This window comes from Panthera pardus, unplaced genomic scaffold (genome assembly GCF_024362965.1).
Source record: "Panthera pardus isolate Hobbes unplaced genomic scaffold, ASM2436296v1 HiC_scaffold_2, whole genome shotgun sequence".
NCBI lineage: Eukaryota > Metazoa > Chordata > Mammalia > Carnivora > Felidae > Panthera > Panthera pardus.
In genome coordinates, this window is record NW_026526765.1 from 34644860 (window position 1) to 34666959 (window position 22100).

The window sequence follows — 22100 nt, forward strand, 5'->3', positions numbered from 1 at the left end:
CTTTGGGAAGATTTATTATTATAAGAGTGGGATCTTTATAGTAATTACAACCATCAGTGAATGCTTTTCAATGTAAATACAATAACATACTGAATTGTTTCTTGAAGCAGTTAGGCATGCAGCGTCCTCTGAAGAGTTCTTTAAAGACAAGAAGACAGCAAGCAGCATTACATGTTGGCTGTTAATGATAATGCAATTAAGGAATAAAAATTAATTTAGTTGTAGTTAAATTGACTGGTTAAGGCAATTCTATACTGAGAAGATTATTGTATAATTGTTTTGTAGATACAGAAGGTGAAATAAGTGCTCTTCTCACTTTCGCATTATGCAAGTATTTTTGGCATACGGTGTCAACTTTCTGAATGACACTGAGGAAAAATATTAGGGACTTATTTTGCTTTGCTAGAATTGCATTATTGTGTATTTAAAGCTATGTATGAGAAGCTTCCTGATACTTGTTAGGGAGCAGCAGTTGCCTTATAGATTTTTCCTCGCCAGCCTATTGAAGTATAATTTACATGTCAAACAGTTCACCCAGTTAGGATAGAGTTTGAATTTTGGCGTTTGTATACAGTGGTGTAATCACCACCATAATCAAGACATAGGAACGTTCCCATCATTCTGAGTTTCTCATGACTCTCTAGTCAGCCCTAATCCCCAGCTTCAGTTATCCACTGCTTTGATTTTTATCACTGTAGTTTTATCTGGGATGTCATATAAATGGATTCCTACAGTGTAGTTTCTGGTTGACTTTTTTCACTTAGCATTATGTTTTAGAGATTTGTCAGTGTTGTTGTGGGTATTACTATTTCATTACCTTTTATTGTTGAGTAGTGTTCCCTAGTATGGCTATACCACCTGTTGATGGACATTTAGGGTTCCACCTTTTACAAATAAAGTGGCTATGCTTTCATTTCTCAGTAAATACCTAGGAGTGGAATAGCTGGGTTGTATGATAGATGTTTTTAATTTTTTTTAAGAAACCGCTAAACTGCTTTCCAAATTGCTGTGCCATTTTGTATTCCAAATTGAAGTGTGTGAGAGTTCCTGTTGCTCCACAGCCCTGCTGATACTTGATATGATCAGGCCTTTTCATTTTAGCTGTGCTGATGTAGGTGTGTAGTGGTTTTAGTTGGCATTTCCCTTATGACTAATGATGAACATTACTTCATGTGCTTTTTTGCCATGTGCTTATCTTCTTTGGCAAGGTGTCTGTTCAGATCTTTTGCCCATTTTTAAATTGGGTTTATTATCAAGAACTGTGAAGGGTCTGGGATTTTATCCTGTTTGCAAACTAATAAATTGTCCTGCCACTGTTTTTTGAATGCTGGCAGAAGACAGGAGACTCCTGAGTCAGAGAAAAAAGGACTTCATTTCTCTCACAGCATAAGGAGCAGCATGAACTCTCACATTCACATCAATTTTTCTTATCCTCCTTAGCCCACATGCAAGTCCCATGGGGGTGAGACAGGGTGGCCTAGGTGTGTGCTGTACTCACAGTGGTTTGCATCACATTTGAGGAACACTGAGCTGTAGGAAACCCAAATCTTTTATAATGAGCTATAGATGCACCTGTCCCCCACTTGGGGGAAGACCAGTTCTCTCTTCTAAGGCTATTTGCTATACAGACAGCATTGAAAAGATCCAGAACAAAAGGCTATCAGTGTCTGTTTACAAGACATGCAGAAACATGAGGGATCCATAACTATCTTCCAACAATATCCTTGTTTCTATATTATTTTAGCTTCTGGTAAATTGTTCCATGAGTACACTACTCTGTGGCCACTCTGATTAATCTGACCAATAGGGACTGGGTCCTAATCCATTGAATTTTTTCACACTGGATTTAATGAAGGCAACTATAAACAGAACTTGAAGCAGCAGGATGTGGCCACCCTGCACCACTGAGCTTACCCATCCACCCATTTTCTTAAGGTCCTAGACTCAGCCAGCTGAACAAATTCCTAGAAAGCCAGGTAGCTTTATTCTTTAGCCCTAAGTGGAAAGTGACCTTTTTCACTTAGCCCTAAGCATTAATCCAAGTATAGCAAGATCTTTTAGCACTTGCACAGTCCCTCATTGGCCCACAGGGAGGAGGTCTAGGGCAAGTGTATCCATAATAACCCTGGCCAGTGATTTGAAGCTGACATGAATGCCTTCCAGGGCCCAAGTGGTGTCCTTGATTACATAGGCTTACGTCAGGCACAGATTTTGTGCCACCTTTTTATTTAGATGATTCGCATTGTTGGGAAAACTATGCATGGAGCACACATAAATAACAAGTCAGTTATTCCTCCAGGAAGCTCCCCCAAATAACCAAAAGTTGCCTCGTTTTGGGGAGATCTCTGCAGTCATCTGAGAACTAAACTGATCTACTGGTGGTGTTTTGTTTAAACAGGATGATGATCTCTTCTACCCACTCCTGAAGTGCAGGTCATCATACTTTAGAGAGGGAAAGAAGTTAGTACCTGGCTTGCACATGAGAAGTATGGTCCTAAGGGATTATAGGTAGGTTGGAAAGAAAGTGGTGTTTATAGTTGTTTGTGCCCAGTAGGACCTTCATCAGTCAGGGGCACAGGCCTCAAATGTGGCTTTACCCTTTCCCTGATTGAATCTGGTCTAAAGGTTTTTAGAAGGGTCTAAAGGTGGTCAACACCTGAATTAATTACCTGAGTGGTAATTAATTATCCATCTCACAAACTGAGCCTCAGCTTTGGGAATGGTAGTGGGGCAAATACTTGTTTTTGCATGGAACATGCAGGAACTTGGCCATCCTCTGCTGTTTGCAGAAGACTTCTTGGTAAAGTTAAGGGAGATGATCGTCAAATCATGGTCCGAGTCATCTGGCAGGGGAGGGCAGATCTAGCAGTCAGTTTAAACGTTGGCTTGCAACAGATGGGGAGAACTGCATCAGAGCATTTTCCTACCCAAGGAAGGCTGTGGGGGCAGTTTGGAAGGATAAGAGAAGGACAAGTCTCCTCAGGTGCCAGAATTGTTGCTCTCTCTTCACCTCCACAGAATCATTGTGTTACATTCTGGTAGCTATAACCTCATTCTTTTCCAGTCATCCATTCCTCTTACCCAGACCTTTCATCCAGAAAGGTCAGGGACACAAGGTCATTTTCATAAACCGTCTAGACCCATTGTGTCTTCCACTTTGGCTCACAGGGGCAGTCTTAAGTGTACTTGGCAACCAGTATATTCAGCCAAGTGGTCATTATTTTAGGATGTAAGATGATGTCAGTTCAAAAAGAGACTCCAGATGGCTGAACTAGAATTAAGTTTGAATCTCCTAAGCCCACTTTTGACTGGGCTGTCACCTGGAAGAGATACCAACCAGGCTGTGCCAGTGTTGCCATTGTGGTGGGAAAGGTAAGGATTGTGTCTAAGAATGGTCAGGGCAGAATTCAAATGTCCAATTAGGCTTCTATAACTTTCCACCCATTTTTGTCTTGATCATTCCCCAGGAAGCAGATGAGAAGAGATAATCCCTTTCTGGGGACAGCTGAGTCTGGTCATCACAAAGTGCCTTACTCAGATTTTTGGACAAAGGATGGGAGGGAAGTAGAGTTAGAAATCTTCCTGAGTCAGTGTTTGAGGAGGCTTTGCAATGCTGTCTGTATTACAAGTGTCTGTGGATGGTGGGGAGCTTAAAGGGTTCCTCAATACCTTGACTGTTAGCCAATTATTGAGTAGGTTTTGGCACAAAATTATCAGACTGCAAATGATCTAGAAAGCTAAACAAGACACAGATTAGTCTCAGGGGCCACAGTGGTGTGGCCAGAACCAACAGATCAGTCTGGAACCGCAGCATTGTGACCTTAAAAAGTGTCAACACTGGTGAGGCAGTACTGATGGCTCTAAAATGGGGTCAGAGGTCCAGTGGCCTCCTTCACGGTGAGACAAACAGGCCAGCTTTCGGTGGGTGTCACAAGTCTGGCATCCAGTGGCAACTTCCACATTAGAAACATAGGCTACTTTATGCTTAATCTGTGATGGTGGATATGTCACCATGTTCAGAATAATATTGGATCCTAGGAGTCCGTGATGGAAGTCTAGGCAGTGCAGCCTTGATCAGCCTCTTCCTTCTGGTTGATATCTGGTTGGTAGAGAACGGGCCCTTCCCATGGGCATGAATCAGTGATCCAGATAGTTTTGATCAGCAGCTGCTATTTGTTTCCACAGTTGTGGTCCTGAAGATAGAGGTCTTTAATCTGCCACGATTTCTGTCTCTTCCAAACAGCTAGGCCGCTGGCAGCAGCCCAGGAGTCAATACAGTATAACATGGTTCATTGTGGAGAATGTTGTCTAGAGCTATGAAGAAAGCTTTTGAGTTCTGCCCTCTGAGCACAGCAACCACATCCACTTTTGGTTTTGTGTAGTCGGTGCTAAAGCTGAGCATTTGCAGCAGCCCAGGGAATACCATCAGTCGTGAGTTTAGCCAAACCATTTGTGAATCAAAAACCCCATTGATCTAGTGGCTTTCTTTGGGCATCAGAGTGAGGGAGCAAGCAACCTTTTTTTTTTTTTTTTTTCCCATGTAGAGCGAAGAGGTCAATTGCTTTCTTGAGTATCTTACTTTGAGAAATGAGACTTATTTTGAGAAATGAGACTTAGTGGGCTTGTTTTACCTTGCTATTCGTTAAAGTCCTAGTTGACGTGCTCCCAAATGGCAGTATCAGGCTAGAGAGCCTCAAAGCCTCACTGAATCAGGCATCAGTTTCAACAAGAGCCCAACAGCACACTAATCCTTTCTTTTCAAAGGGAGTGTGCCGTGCAGATGTGTCAGGGAATTGACCAGTACAAAACTACAAGGTCTACCTTGTGGGTGGAGCCTGCCTCCCTTGGTCAGAAGCTCTACTCTGCAAAAGCATCAGTGTCAGACTTGTAGTTCAGAGGGGTCATTAAGAGTTATAGGACCTCCGAAGTAGAGAATGTACCACAGCTTGATGGACAACTTCCAGTGCAGCCTTTTGATTAGAGCCCCACTTTAAAAGATGCTGATTTGCAGATGAGCTGATACAAAGAAGTAGGATGCCCGAGTGAGGTACATGCTGTCTCCAGCAACCCAAAAAAGTACAATAAGATGCTGATCATCATTTTTAGTAGGGAGAGGAAGGAGGTGAAGGAACAGTTTTTCTTTAACTGCTGGAGGGATTGGGTGTTGTGAATCTACTCACTTAGTCCCAAGAAACTTCACTCGGTGAATAGGCCTCTGAATTTTGTTGGGGGTTTATCAGCAACACCTACTGATGGAGGTGTGCTAACACTGAAATCAGGGCCTTTGAGACAGACTTATAGCTTATAAGTCAACAGGACATCCGTATAGTGTAAACTTTAGGCATCACGAGATAGAGACGCTTGTGCTAAACCTTGACCAGCTGTTGGTGGCATCTGTCAGGGGAGCTTCTTCCAATAGCTCCTCTCTACCTGTGGCTCTTTTCCGTTTGGGACAGTCTATCTCTGGTACTTACAGAATAGAGCAATGTAAATACCATACCAATTCCTGCTATACATTCAGATGTCAAGGCAACACCAGTATGTAGAATCGGCTCTACCCACAGGGTTAAGACAGCCTCCCTTTCCTGTTGTGAACTTTGCCTAAACCCCTAAACCTTGAATGTAAGTGCCTCCTTTCCCTGTGATAGGATGGTTAGTTGGACACCTGAATCTAATGGAGCCATGAAAGTTTGAGTCTCTTCCATTCCTGAGTTTCCCTCAGCATACTTGGATAGATATATGGGGGTCTTCACTATACCCTTGGAAACAGGGAGACCTTGGCTCCACCCCTCATTATCTTCCTCCAAGCTGGTGAAGTCAAGGCATCAGGCGAGGGGAGGTAGAAGAGAAAGAGATATGGAGGAAGAAAGTAACTCCATGCCAGTGAGCTTTAAAGTGTGTACGTTCAGGGTGCCTGGCTGGCTCAGTCGGTTGAGTGTTGGACTCTTGATTTCAGCTCAGGTCATGGGGCCAAGCCTCACATTAGGCTCTGTGCTGAGCATGGAGCCTGCTTAGGATTCTTTCCCTCCCCAGCTCGCACTCTGTTTCTTAAAAAAAAAAGTATACCTTAATCCTAGACATTGGCTGCCCTGTTGTTATAAAACATCTCTTATGTTTTTACCTGGTTTAACATAAAAGTTGGGATTTTCAGGAGGCTTGACCACAGGAATTTATATTATTTTGGATTCTTATTCCCCAGTGACTCATCTTCATGAGCATTGTAAAATCCAGTTGGCAAGAAGACTTACTAGACAGTGCTTCATCACGGGAGTTTGTCTCCGAGAAATCTCCCCAAGAGCACCATGGCACCTTTATGGCAGCCAGGACACACTGCAGGAAAAAACCCGAGACCTTTTAGTGTCCTCTCCAAATGAATCTAAGGTAGATGTGACACTGCAGGAGAGTGAGCCCTGCCCAGGTGTTGCCATTCTTCCTTGGCAAGCATCGTGTTGCCCTTCATCTCTCATGTGGACCAGCCAAAGTTCTAATGACTCAACTTGTTTTTGTTAGTAGCAGTTGCAAATTTCCCTCTTGTCACCCTTGGTTTAGATAACTTGTCTGTAAAGGGGTGGAACCTTCTGTCTCCACCCCTGTTCCCACCTGTGGATCTTAGTTGTTTTGATGGATTGCACTTATGACAGACCACCAGGTTGGCAGAGAGGTCCTCTCCCAACACTGGGAGAGTTTGCAACAACCAGGAACCATTCGAGCAGCTGTCCTTGAACTTACTCTCTAGTATTCATCCTGCAACCACCCTCCTAGTTTTTCCTCATTAACAGATGTTTTAGTTTTCTGAGGCTGCCCTAACAAAGTACCACAAACTGGGTATAACAGAAATTTACTGTGTCACAATTCTGGAGGCTAGAAATTTTAAACCATGGTATTGGCAGGGCCATGTTCCTTCAAAAGCCTGTAGGGGAAGATCCTTCCTTGCCTGTTCTAGCTTCTGTGAGCCCCAGGTGTTCTTGGCTTGTGGCAGTGTGACTGCAGTCTTTGCCCACATCTTCATTCACGTTGCTGTCTTCTGTCTCTTTGTATGGCTTTCTCGTGTGTGTGCCCAAATGAACCTCTACTTACAAGGACGGAGTTGTAGACCTCATCCTTGATTACATCTACAAAGACTGATTCCCAAATAAGGTTACATTCACAGGTATGAGGGGTCCGGACTTCAGTATATCTTTTTGAGGGACACAGTTTAACTCAAAGCAGTCAGCAACTAAATGGAAGATGACGCATTGCCCACTTGATCATGCAGTTTGGTCAACATGTTTATTGCCAGCTCCAGTGGACTTCCTCAGATCCCATTAATTGCTCTGTGAGGCCTGATTCTTTGTCTTCTGGTAAACCTGCTCTTTTTCAGCATTTTGTCCTTGTTGCCAAAACCTGGCAAGAACTGTGACAGATCTGAGATTTTACCCTATTTACAAGCCAACAGTTTATCCTGCACAGTTTTCATAGATACTGATAGAGGATATGAGACTTTTAGGTTAGAAAGATTTTCTTTTTTGCACAGCAAGCAGCATGAGTTTTGTATTTGTGCCAGTTTTTCCTTCTCCCTCACAGGGGTGACATAGAGTGGCCCAGGTGAAAGCTCTGCATGTGGTTGGATTACATCACAGTCGAAGAAACTCCAGCTTAGGAAGCCCAATCTTAGATAATGGGCTGCAAGCAAACCTGACTGACGTTGCCCAAAGGGGGATATTATTATATGGACAGTAAGCACAGCTGCCCTCTGCTCTAGAGGGAGCCATACTCTGTCTTTCCAGATTGCTGGCTCTACTGCAGACATCTTTGAAGAGAGTCCAGAACAAAAGCTGTCAGTTCAGAAGATGTGCAGAAACATGAGACTCATGGATAATTGTCACCTAATAGTTATCTTCTTTGTGTTTATTGGATTGTGGCAGTTCTTTTTATACTGTCTATGTAAGACCTTTGGCAGATATACGTGTGCCCATGTTCTGGTCTGTGGTTGCCATTTGTTTGGTTTGTGGCTTGCCTTTTTGTTAACTATTTCAAAGGGCAGAAGTTTTTAATTTTGATGAAATCTCTTTTGTTAATTTTTGCTATTAAGCTTTCTGTTTTTGTGTGCTATTTAAGAAATCTTTTTTTTTTTTAATGTTTTTTTTTTTTAAAACATTTATTTATTTTTGAGACAGAGAGAGACAGAGCATGAGCAGGGGAGGGTCAGAGAGAGAGGGAGACACAGAATCCGAAACAGGCTCCAGGCTCTGAGCTGTCAGCCCAGAGCCCGATGGCGGGGCTCAAACTCACGGACTGCGAGATCATGACCTGAGCCGGAGTCGGATGCCCAACCGACTGAGCCACCCAGGCGCCTCTAAGAAATCTTTTAGTAACCCAATGTTACAAAGATTTTCTCCTATTTTTTCTAGAAGTTTAATTGTTTTAGTTCTTCCATTAAAGTCTGTGATCCATTTTAATTAATTTTGGGGGGTATGATTTGAAAGTGATGGTTGAGATTTATTTTCTCCATTTAAAGACCAGTTGTTCCAGTACCACTGTTAAAACATTCTTTCCTCCATTAAATTACCTTGGAGCCTTTTTTTCAAAAATCAGTTAACTGAATAAGTGTAGGTCTATTGATGGACTTCATTCTGTCCCACAAATCTTCACGTCTTGTCTGTCCTTTCACCAGTGTCGCATCTTAACTCACTGCAGCTCTACAGTAAGTCTTGAAATCAGGTAGTATAAGTCATCCAAGCTGGTGTTTTGCCTTTCCATATAAATTTTACTTTGAGCTTACCAGTTCTTCCCAAAAGCCTGCTAGGAATTTGATTGACCTTACAGATTTTTAAATCCATACATTATGTATTTCAGGAACAAAGAAAACTCAGCTCCACTAGAGGAAAATACCACAGGAAAAAGCGAGGCAAAAAAAAGAAAGATTGCAGAAACTTCAAATGTTATCACTGAGTCATTGCCATCTGCAGAGTCAGAACCTGTTGAGATTGAGGTGGAGATTGCCGAAGGCACAATCGAAGTGGAAGATGAAGGCATCGAAACGTTGGAGGAAGTGGCTTCTGCCAAGCAGTCCATAAAGTACATTCAGAGCACAGGTTCTTCTGATGATTCCGCCCTGGCACTGTTGGCAGATATTACCAGCAAGTACCGTCAAGGTGATAGGAAAGGGCAGATTAAGGAAGAAGATGGTTGTGCATCTGACCCCACAAGCAAACAGGTAGAAGGTATTGAAATTGTGGAACTTCAGCTGTCACATGTGAAGGACTTGTTCCATTGTGAGAAATGTAACCGTTCATTTAAATTGTTTTACCATTTTAAGGAACACATGAAATCACACTCCACTGAGAGTTTCAAGTGTGAAATATGCAATAAAAGGTATCTTCGGGAGAGCGCATGGAAACAGCACCTCAACTGTTACCACCTCGAAGAAGGTGGAGTCAGTAAGAAGCAAAGAACTGGGAAAAAAATTCACATATGTCAATACTGTGAAAAACAGTTTGACCACTTTGGACATTTTAAAGAGCATCTTCGAAAACATACAGGTAATTAGCAAATACTTTATGTTAAAAGTATATTTTTCCACATTCACTTCAGGTCTCAATGTCTAAATCCTTTTTTTTTTTTTTTTTTTTATTATTATTACCACAGAAACCATCTCCTGTTTTTTCTAATATGCAGGTTGAGTTCACATTGTTTTTTTGGTATTAGTTTGTTGAAATATTGATACTTTAAAAGCAGAATCAGTATCAACTTTGGAAGTAGTTGTCACTCTTGCACCTTGCCAATTTTCATATATATATATATTTTTTTTTTTTCCTAGTCCAGTTTTATTTTTTTATTTTTTTAATTTTTTTTTTTTTTTCAACGTTTTTTATTTATTTTTGGGACAGAGAGAGACAGAGCATGAACGGGGGAGGGGCAGAGAGAGAGGGAGACACAGAATCGGAAACAGGCTCCAGGCTCCGAGCCATCAGCCCAGAGCCTGACGCGGGGCTCGAACTCACGGACCGCGAGATCGTGACCTGGCTGAAGTCGGACGCTTAACCGACTGCGCCACCCAGGCGCCCCATTTTTTTATTTTTTTATTTTTTAAATACAGTCTATTGTCAAATTGGCTTACATACAACACCCAGTGCTCATCCCAAAAGGTGCCCACCTCGATGCCCATCACCCACTTTCCCCTCTTCCCCACCCCCCATCAACCCTGTTCTCTGTATTTAAGAGTCTCTTATGGTTTGCCTCCCTCCCTCTCTGTTTGTAACTATTTTTCCCCTCTTCCTTTCCCCCATGGTCTTCTGTTCAGTTTCTCAGGATCCACATGAGTGAAAACATACAATATCTGCACTCAGCAGACTGACTGCACTTAGCATAATACCCTCCAGTTCCATCCACGTTGCTGCAAATGGCCAGATTTCATTCTTTCGCATTGCCAAGTAGTATTCCATTGTATATATAAACCACATCTTCCTTATCCATTCGTCAGTTGATGGGCATTTAGGCTCTTTCCATAATTTGGCTGTTGTTGAAAGTGCTGCTATAAACACTGGGGTATTGGTGCCCCTATGCATCAGCACTCCTGTATCCCTTGGGTAAATTCCTAGCAGTGCTATTGCTGGGTCATAGGGTAGATCTATTTTTAATTTTTTGAGGAACCTCCACACTGTTTTCCAGAGCGGCTGCACCAGTTTGCATTCCCACCAGCAGTGCAAGGGGGTTCCCGTTTCTCCACATCCTCGCCAGCATCTATAGTCTCCTGATTTGTTCATTTTAGCCACTCTGACTGGTGTGACGTGGTATCTGAGTGTGGTTTTGATTTGTATTTCCCTGATGAGGAGTGACATTGAGCATCTTTTCATGTGCCTATTGGCCATCTGGATGTCTTCTTTGGAAAGTGTCTCTTCATGTCTTCTGCCCATTTCTTCACTGGATTATTTGTTTTACAGGGCCAATTTTTATATTTTTAAAAGAAATACATATAACACAGCTTGTGATTACTTACCAAGGATGATAAATTATGAAATCCTAATTACAGGGAAACTTCACCGTTCCTTTTTTTACATTTCCTATCTCATTTATATGTTACATAGATCAATATGTTTACAAAAATCCCTGGCATGTTTATCCATTTGTGTACACTTGGTCACCTGTTATGACCTGGTGGTGAAGTAGTCAGCATATGTTCATCTTCCCACCCCTCTCCGAGGGCACACAGTGTTGGCACTGATGGACAGCAAAGGGGATGAGAAAGGTAAAGTCTTTTACTGCCCTCCTCGTGGGAGCCATCTCAGGCATGCAGGAGTGATTCCAGGGAGTGTCCCACTCGGCCTCTGGTCCTTATAGCTCTGCATCCATCTCCTGTGCCTGTTTTTGTCCTGTCAGACACCCTGTCCTTCTGCCTCTCAAGCCTCTTTGCTAAGTCTCCTGTGCCACACACAGGAGCTTCTGCCAATGCTTTGAATCTCGGGTGTGGGGAGAGCAGTGGATAAGATGTGCCAAGTGTCAGACTCTGGACACGCGTTCCCAAGTTCTCTGTGGTGGCTAATGCTGTCTAGATGGTTTAATACAGTGAAGACAACACAGGTGTTCCATACTATTCAAAATCTTTCTCTTTGCTGGAGTTTGGAGAATTTTGAAGCAATTTTTTCATAGATTTCCTTGCTGTCCTGAGTTGCTTGCTGTATACTACTTGAAATTGAGGAAGCGGATAGATTCAGATAAATGTGGCATCCCTCACTTAAATGTTTAGTATCCATACTCGGGGACTGAATAAATGCCTAGGATCAATACTTAGTGGTTACATGAATAGCAAGAGAATCTCCTACTTTAATTTCATCTAGTATAGATTTAAAAAGCTTTAGGGTACTGGTTTGGGTAACTAATAGGTGTTTATGAAACCTTTTGGGAAAATGCTTTCTGATTTTCAAACATACAGGTATATTGTATATTTAGAAACTGCCTATAGTAATAGTTTTTAGTCCTTAAAACAAATATTCATCTATTTTAATGTAGTTTTGCAAAAACGATTGCTATACCATTAAACTAGTAAATAAATGTTAATTGGTAACTAGTGTGTTTTAATAAGGGTTTCCTGTGTCCCAACAGATAATCAGTCACTTTCATATTATTTTCTAGCATTGTAAAAGTAGAAGCAATTGTCTCTTTTACCTAAAACATAACCTGATAACTTGCCTGTTGAAAACAGGCAACACAGACTATTTTGGAAGTTAAAATGTGTCTTTCAAGTCCTATACGTTGTATTTTGGATTAAACACAGAATATAGAGCTAAAGTATATTATGTTGTATGTCTTTATCTTTAAAATTATGTGAGATAATTACGTTGTTACAAATTATAGAACTAGATGTCAATTTGAAGAACAGTTTAACACATAAAGCAAACTGAACTTTTGTTGGCATTTAACCTCAATTAACTGTATTAGTAGTTAGTAACAAGATAGTTGCAGATGTGATCAGTGACTTGGTGAATTCAAGAGGAGCATAAGTAAACAGCTTTAAATTGTGCTTATGTTAATGAAGGATGGATGGTTTTTTGCTTATAACAAACTAAGTGTAAAGATAAGGAACAATCCCATTCCTGTGTTCCTACCCTCAAAATATATATAAATCCCCCTCAGTTTCACATTTTGCATACTTTTATTAGTTTAGTGGTTTGATTTCTTCAGTGTTCTTAAAGCATGCGCTATAATCTATGACTTGAATTGCAAAATTTTGGCTGTTACTCGTCCTCTGAATTATTTTGTTTCCATTTGGAAAATAGTAATGGTAATGCCAACCTGCTAGGTCGTGGAGATAAGGAATTTTTAGAGTCTCTGCCTTCAAGGAGCTCACAGTTATGTTGGGAAAGACAAGCAGGCACAGTCACATGTGACGGGCTAAGTGCTAATAGAGGTAAGCACACAGTCTTATGGGAATGCCTGCCTGTACTGTTTGTTTATGATGGAAGAGACCAGGATGGTTTCCTGGAGTATTCACCCTATAATGACACCCAAAGGAAAAGGAGTTTTCCAGGAGATGGGCATTCCAGGCAAAAGAAATGAAGCATGCACAGGCATAGAGGAAAGAGCGTAAGCAACTTGTTTGGAATGCTGCTGGTAGGTTGAGGCCGGGGGATTGGGTCCAAGTTGAGGAATGCCAGCATGTGTAGCTGTTAGGAAGGGCTGCCCACATGGCATGCACTTAGGCATCATGGACAGTCTACCAGTGGTTCAAGGGCAAGAGATGAGAAAGTGATGGGAGATAAAGCCAAGATCATATAGTTACTTTTCATAAGTGCTGTAAATGAATTCAGATTTTATTTTGGAAAACTGTCATTTTAAAGAAGTTTAAGCCAGGATCACATTTCTGTTTTTAGAGTCATGACGGGCAAGATAGAGTGGAGCGAGATGAAACCTACAAGGTCTAATTAAGAAGCTGTTGGAGCGATCTAAGCAAGAAGGAGAGGCTGAGTAAAGGCAGTGATAGTGGAAGAGGGTTGGAAATGTGAAGAACATTAAGGAGGCAGAGTCAACAGGATTTGGTGACCATTGAGATATGGGGGTAAATCCTAGCTCTTTGGTTTGGGTGGCTACATAGTTGGAGGTTTATTATTAATTTAGAAAAATACAGAAGGGTAAGCACTTTAGCGGTGGGAGGAGATACCAGAACTTTTGACAGATTTACCAGTGGGACACCTCATATGAAAGAGAACCTAAAGGTGACCTTTAATCATGTCTTTAAATGATTGTACCTCGTTTGCCAGAGAGGTAATGTGGAATTATAGAAACAATGTGGGTCTGGAAATCCTGACCTGACCCGAAGTCAGACGCTTAACTGACTGAGCCACTCAGGGGCCCTGGGTGGGTCTGAAAATCAGATTGGATTGCAGCTCCAATTCCAACATTTGACAGTATGATGAACTTAAATGGTCGCTTTATCTCTGGCCCTCTTTCCTTGTTTGTGTAAATAAGGGCAATAACTTACTTTACAGGGAAAAGCACTTTGCAGGCTGCTGTCCACACATCTAAAGTATAATTAATCTGTTGCTATTTCTAGACTTCATCGGACTTCCTAAGTTTTTAAAATGCAAAAGCTCAAATGACATAAAAGCCGAAATGACAATGAAAAATGAATCTCTTTTCTACTTCAGTAGATCTCTCCAAAAGCAGTTACTGCCATCATTTTCTTACTTATCCTTCCATATCTCTTCTTTGCATTTTCGAGTAACCATACACAGGCATGCACACAGAGGGTTTTTTGGGAAAAAAATAGAGGCATGTAGTACAGTGTGATGCCATTTTACACTATTTAATTTTTTTTTTTTTTTTAACATTTTTGAGAGAGAGAGGGGGACAGAGTGGGAGAGGGGCAGAGAGAGGAGAGAGAATCCCAAACAGGCTCCACACCCAGTACAGAGTCTGACATGGGCCTTGAACCCACAAACCGTGAGATTATGACCTGATCTAACCAACTGAACCACCCAGGTGCCCCTGAAGTCTTTTAATACATGAAAATTCAGGAATCTACTTTTTTTTTTTTTTCCCCCACTGTGGCTGCATGGTGTTTCAGTGTATGGGTATACCATAATTTATTTATATTGATACACATTTAGGTTGTTACTAGTCTTTTACTGTTACAGGCTATGCCTCAGTAAGCATACTTTTGCATATATCTTTGTGTACATGTTCAAGAGCAGAATTGCCAAGTCAAAGAATATGTACATTTTAAATCTTGGCATTGTTATGAAATTGCTATTTAAAGGAGCTATACCAATTTATATTTGTAGGTTTTATTTATAGTGAAAAATTATGTACTACTGAAACCACAAAACGTAACCATTGTATTTAGCAGTATCTTGCAACATTGGGGGATATGATAAGGAATTTCTGTACCAGCACTAATTCTAGGTGATTAGGTCTTTCTAATTTTCCCATCTCATGAACATTATACAAAAAACAGAGGGTTTTTTTGTCAGGGAAAAACTATAGCTCGAAGTAACTTGACTAGTATGAAGGTCACAACTAGGATCTCATCACTGGAGCCTGTTTCTCTGCAAGCGTCATGCTGTCCCTTGAATCCTCTCTCTTCTTGTCTTACTCCAGACTGCTGGAGTCTACCTGTTAGCCTGCCAGTCCTTTCATATCTCTTTCCATCTAGCTTATTGCCCTATTTCTGACTTCTCTATCTTACCTTGTCCTCCTTGTATACAACTTGAATCACTTTTTCTTGTACTCTAAGCACATTCCCTTGGCTTTTGAACCCACTTGCTCTAAAAAGGCCTCTAAAAAATCCTGGAATTATTGCGGTCAATTACCCCTACTCCCTGCTGAGCACTGTTGGAAAAAATTCATATCAGACCTTAAATTAGGCCTTTTTGGTGTCTGATTTAAAGCTTTCTTTGCCAGATTGCTATTTTGGGCCTTCAGCCCGATACTCAAGACTCTGCCCACACCTCACCCCAGCAGATGACATATCTGTCATCTTTCAAAACCCTCCATCCCCTTTACTGTTTTCATGGGCTTGCCTCTCATCCCACTGTAGTCTGGCTTCTAACCCCACCATATTACTTACACTATTCCTACTAGAGTTAGTACAATCCCCTGTTGTTATTCTACCTGACATCTCTGTTCAGTTTAGCACTTGTTTACTGCCCTCATCTTCCTGAAATTTCTTAATTTCCGCAGTGTTCTTTCCTTCTGCTTCTGGCTGTTCTGTTTCTGTTCTCTTTGCTGCTTCATTTACCTGGTGTTTTAACTTGGTGTTTCATTGAGTTCTGTCCTTGATTCTGTTATCACATAACATACTTAGAGTTTTCACCACATCAAAGGTTTTTATTACTACCTAAAGTAACTCCTGATCTGTATATCAGTCTACCTTCTATTTGACTTCAGAGGAGTCTGTTCAACTATTTACCAGACTTTTCCACCTTGAGTACCTTCAAATCAACAGATACAAAACTAAATTTATAATCTTTCTCAATACACTGCATTCCAAACCTACTTGGATTTCTGTGTTCTTGATTCTGATTGGCATTCTAAGCTAGAGGTCTGAGAATCATTATTGATACCTTCTCCCTCTTACTCCTCACCCATGTTGTTCTGTACCTCTGTGTCTCTGCCTAGAATACATTTCCTTCTTTCCTTCACTTATTCCATTCCAGGCAGAATTAATCCCTCTCCTTTTGTGCTGCTGCCTTACATTTTCCATTGCCCTTTATTCTGAAACAGGTTTTCTACAGTACATTGCAGGTGTTTATTTGTATATATTTCACGTTCATAAGATACTGTGGCCTGTGATACGAAGTTTTTAAAGAAGGGCAATTTATCTTCATCACCTAGCACATGGTCTGGCACATAGTAAGTGCTCAAAAAATACTTGTGGAATGGATAGTGATGCATTTCCCCAAAATAGAGATTGAGCTTGATTTTTACCTAAGGGAAAACTTGCACTTTTAAGAAATGCTAAAACATAGAACTCAGATCCAATTTTTATTTCTTCCTCAGAGTACAGATTCAATTATAATAATCACTGAAAACTTATTATTTTCACCTCTAGAAGAGTCTTCTGGATGTGATAGAAAACATCTGAATTACAAATTCAGACCTTCCTCTCAAGAAAGTGCTATTAGAATTAACCAAAAAGAAAAAAATTTATTTGCTTTTTCTGTTTTTCTTGATTTGCCAATAGAATTTTTTTTCTATTCGAATAGGTGAAAAACCTTTTGAATGTCCAAATTGTCATGAAAGATTTGCTAGAAATAGCACCCTCAAATGTCACCTGACTGCGTGCCAAACTGGAGTGGGGGCAAAAAAGGGAAGAAAGAAGCTTTATGAATGTCAGGTACGTGTGGGTGTATTCTGTCCTTAGCAAAGGAGTTGGGTGTTTGAAATCATTAAAAGTGAAGGGTAGCAGAGTCTAGAGTAAAAGTATAGAGCTGGCAGTTTGGAAAGAATGAGTAAAAAACATCATCCATCGTTTTGATTTTATTTATTTATTTTTTTCATCGTTTTGATTTTAGAAGGGAGATTAGAATAGGGTTTTTTGGGTTGTTGCCTTTTTTTTTTTTTCCAACTCAACTCTAGATGACATCAATGTCAATAAAATTATGTCCTAAATAACAGGTAACCTGAAACTATTCTTCACCGTTGAGCAAACAATAGAATTAGGGAGTGGAGCAGTGGAAGGCTCACTGGCTGTGATCAGCTTTTTTTCCATGATTAGTGTATATGTATCCCAAATAATGTAATGGTTCTAAATGCTAATGATATATTGTAGGAAATTATAATATTGGTACTTTATATCCCTTGAATTTATATGACATTTAAGCAATGAAGGCAGTATTATGTTTCCTACATTGCATCTAAGTTGTTAGCTACATCAGCTAAAAGACCAAATAAACAACATAATTATGAACTCTCTTAGATCACATTATAAATGTCATATTCATAACATTTTTCAGAAAAATCTTCAAATTTTTCCTTAACAGAGAATAAATGCATTCATGCTTTCTTCGGCTTGAATATTAGTAGTGTTAAAACCATATGTTTGGTTATTTCAGGTCTGTAACAGTGTGTTTAACAGCTGGGACCAGTTCAAAGATCATTTGGTAATACACACTGGTGATAAACCCAACCATTGTACTTTATGTGACTTGTGGTTTATGCAAGGAAATGAATTAAGGAGGCATCTCAGTGATACTCACAATATTTCAGAGCGTCTAGTAACTGAAGAAGTTCTTTCAGTAGAAACACGTGTGCAAACTGAACCTGTGACATCAATGACTATTATAGAACAAGTTGGGAAAGTGCATGTGTTACCATTGCTTCAGGTTCAAGTGGATTCAGCACAAGTGACTGTGGAACAGGTCCATCCAGATCTGCTCCAGGACAGCCAAGTGCATGATTCACATATGAGCGAGCTTCCAGAGCAGGTTCAGGTGAGTTATCTAGAAGTGGGTCGGATTCAGACTGAAGAAGGTACTGAAGTACATGTGGAGGAGCTGCACGTTGAACGGGTAAATCAGATGCCAGTGGAAGTACAAACTGAACTTCTAGAAGCTGACTTGGAACAAGTGACCCCTGAAATCATGAACCAGGAGGACAGCGAGACCACCCAAGCAGATGCTGCTGAAGCTGCCAGAGAAGATCATGAAGATGCTGAGGGTTTAGAGACCAAAACAACAGTGGATTCCCAAGCTGAAAGGGCAGGGAGTGAAAACAGAACACCTATGCCTGTTTTAGAGTGAAATAACAAATGAATATATTTTTAAATTAATGTGTTGGGTTTTTGAACTGATCATGGGCAGTGTGACTGTCCTTAAGCTAACAGACAAGTGGACCAAAGTTAAAGTCTTTCCTGTTGTGAACTGTTTCTATTGAAACAAACTGATTCCAACGCCCACCCCCCCACACACACACACTTAATGCCACACAGGAGGGATCTTTCCCATAAGTAATGGGAAGCTTTGAGAAGTATTATTTCTGGAAACTTAAATGGATTATATTCTTATTATATAGTTGGGTACGAATGTATCTATTTTCATTGTGATAAGGGTTCTCCCTCTCTCTTTCCCAGGTCACGTCCTTTCTCAGATTTTTTCCATGTTGTAAAATCAAAAGTAAAATCATTAGAATACAAACTCGTGTATTCTAATGCATGTTAGAAAATTGAATATATAGGAAACACAAGGCTGCATGAAGAAAAGTACATTGTTACTGTGCAGTTAAATTTTGGCTTCTGGCTTTCTTTAGTTTGAACAAACTTCTTGTCTATACTGATAGTCACAAATGTCATCTCTGCAACGGAAACAGTGGTGGTGGCAAAATTTGTAGAATGTAAAACAAAAAAAAAAAACAAAAAAAACCCACACACACCCATGTGCCTTTTCAAAGCCAACTAAACTTCTATAAAACATCTCTGGTTCTTTCAAAGTTTGTGTTGTAAGGAGCGATGTAGGTGATGCTGTAGTACTTTGTTTTTGCTTATAATGGCAACTAGCAATTCTTTTTCTTGGTAACTTAAGGTAGGGTGAGAAATAGCATTTAATGGCAACTGAAGGGCCATTTCCGATTGGGAAAATTCATTTATATCTGTGGTAAACTTTTTTTTTTTTTTTTTTAATGAAAAGTTGCACTAATATTTTACCACCAGATGAAAAAAAGGAGCGTCATTTAAAAATTAATGTATTTAAAGTAAAGTACAGAGAAAAACATGTATATAATATATCAGGCTTTGTTTTGAATGAATCTTTTTCCCCGATCCTTAATGTAAAGATCTTGTGCTATAACTTTTAAAGCCATACAAATAAGAGTGCTAAACTGTGGACTTAAAAGTAGGTGTGTAAATATTTTTAATCAGTATTACTTGGAAAATAAAATATAACAACCACATAAAATAAACCAATATGCTATTTTCTTTACCTGTTAAATATTGGGAGATATTTACATTTTTAAAGTAAAGTTTAAAATTATGTGTTCATGACTCGTTTTTCTCTTTACTAGTATAGAAGTGGTTTCGTGGTCCAAGATCTTCACTCATTTGTATTAACATGACTGATACGTGAATTAAGATATGCCGTTCTCAGTATGCACCTCTAATCCCCAAAAATCAGTTCAGAAGAACGGGAGGAGGAAGAGGTTGGCATTTGTGGTTCTTCCACGGTGGGGCACAACAGCCAATGGAATTTTTTAGGAAGAGCCTACTTTTAATGCACTTTCTCCTCTTACCTAGTGTGTTCAGTTTAAAAGATCAGTTCAGCTTCTCCTTTGGTAATCCTAGTGGTTCAGTGGTATCACATTTATGACCTGTTTCAAAGGGAATGGCTTCCCACAAGTGGAGAGGTCACAGATTGAGAGAATACAGGAAGAGGAGATGGAGTTTTTATTTTAAGGTTAAAAAAGTATATGAATATTTCCAAGTCTGTTCTGTTCGGCAATTGGACACTTACACAAAGCTTACATAGGTGTTTTCTTTCTTCAAAAGTCAGAAAATGATAGAATTAAATTATATTACATGGAATTTTCAGTTTGCCTTAAGATATCCAGGTTCCTGAGTTAGTTATAACTTAAAAAGAAAAAAAAAAAATTCCTGACAGATAGTGGTTTCAGGTATGTAAGTTACTAGTTAGTATCTAGCGAATTTTGAATGCTGAAAATAGCTCATGATGTCCCCTTTAAGCCAAGATATGAAGCGAGGTTTATTTTTAAACATAATCTTAAAAAGGCTCTGACCACAACATCGAGATCATGGACAAAGGCACAACAAAGTATTGAAAAGCACAACAAAATACTAAAAATTTAACATTTGAGCGAACCAGATTTGGCAAGGCCTTTCAAAACAGGTTTGAGGATCAGATACAGTTCCTTTTACTTTTCCCAAAAGGTATATAGGCTTTATCAGTGTATCCTGAATGCCGGTAAATTTGATTGCAGAAGGAGAGGAAAACTACCCACTGGTGGTAAACCATATGTTGATTAGGCTTTGCAGTTTGCAAAGCATTTTACATATAATAAAACAACTATGAAAACCCATGATGTGTATTTAAGAACTGAACTGAATATATTGTTTCCTCTCATTTTACTCCTAGTGGCGTTTTTAGGTCTACAGTGGCAGCTGGTCCTTAGAGTGCCAGACACTGATCAGCAAACGAATCCCACGTGCACGGCAGAATGATAGATAGGAGAGCCTCTTCTGTCTCCCCTATTCCACCGATCTAACACACAGCAGTGCTCGGATTCTCTAACACCAACTGGGTGTCCAACAAGTCACTTTTGACAACAGCCCGAGTTAGCGTAGACTCCACAAGTGATCAGTAGTAGTAGCACAAGACTGCCCTTGCTTCAGACGGTAGCCAAAAATGGGGTACCAAGGATACCTGCACTTCTGCCCTGCCGACTACAAATCAAGGGTCCCTGCCCCCTTGTCAGATTCAATACACTAGAACAACTCAGTACTGAGGAAGGCACCACACTTCTGAGTACAGTTTTATCATAAAGGATACAACCCAGGGGCTCCTGGCTGGCTCAGCTGATTTAAGAGTATGTGTGCGACTCTTGATCTCTTGAGTTGTAAGTTTGAGCCCCACATTGGTGTAGAGATTACCTAAAATCTCTTTAAAAAGAAAAAAGGAGGTGGGGGGGGGGGGATCCAGGAACAGCCAAATGGTTGCAAAGGGCAAAGGGGGTTGGGGGAGTGGAGTAGGTAGAGCTTCCAGGCTCTCCTGGTGCTCCACCCTCCCTGCACATGGATGTGTTCACCAACCTGGGAGCTCTCTTAACCCCTTAATCTTTTCTTTTTTTACTAAGGTTTCATTACCTAGATGTGATTGATTAAATCATTAGCCCTTGATTACTGAATTCCCTGTCCAGGCCTTCCATCCTGGATATCTTGGGGTGTGGCTGGTAGTTCTAGCCCTCTAATTATGTGGTTAGTTCCTCTGGCGACCACTGCCAAGATCACCTCATTAGCATAAACTCAGGGATGAGCAAAAGGGAGCTTATGATAAAAGACATCAGGAAATTCCAAGGGTTTTAAGAGCTCTGTGCCAAGAACCAGGGTCAAAGACTGGATACATATTTTTTATTATACCACACCTACAATCTGAGATTCAAAGGAACACTAAACAGAACTCTAATAATACATGTAAAACCCAGAAGTCTTTTGAATATGCACAAAAAGAGAAGGTTCTTACAGTCTTACTAGTTTAAAAATGCTACCATCCTCATACACTGTTGAAAGTAGGAATATTTTCGTGGAAATGTAAATGCTTCTGTTTCTGCTACATTCAACTTGGAATTAAAGATACCAAGATTGAAAGGGTCTTTGAAGGTATAGACTACCCACTTGATAATTGGAATAAGCCAACAGTACTGAGGCCTAAATATAGATAAAAGTCTACACCAGAATATCAAGTGTGTCTTAATGAACATCTTCAATTTAGCATGGGTTGTTTTATTTTTTATTAAAAAAATTTTTTTAATGTTTATTATTGAGAGAGAGACACAGAGCATGAGCAGGGGAGGGGTCGAGAGAGGGGGAGACACAGAATCTGAAGCAGGCTCTAGGCCCTGAGCTGTCAGCACAGAGCCCGATATGGGGCTCGAACCCACAAACTGAGATCATGACCTGG

At 40.3% G+C, this 22100-nt stretch overlaps 1 protein-coding gene across 11 annotated transcripts in view; it reads left to right on the top strand.

The window, feature by feature from the left end:
* Positions 1-19448, top strand: part of ZNF131 (zinc finger protein 131) — a 30783-nt gene extending 11335 nt beyond the window's left edge. For 8 of the 11 annotated variants that reach the window (XM_053906970.1, XM_053906966.1, XM_053906971.1 and 5 more), the window contains 3 exons: positions 8836-9521; positions 16683-16813; positions 17532-19448. In XM_053906970.1, the coding sequence (XP_053762945.1) occupies positions 8836-9521; positions 16683-16813; positions 17532-18218 (1504 nt within the window). In that variant the 3' untranslated portion in view covers positions 18219-19448. Of the gene's footprint in view, positions 1-8835; positions 9522-16682; positions 16814-17531 lie in introns of those variants that run through there. The other 3 variants (XM_053906974.1, XM_053906977.1, XM_053906976.1) reach the window with 3 other exon arrangements.
* Positions 19449-22100: the final 2652 nt, after the last annotated feature.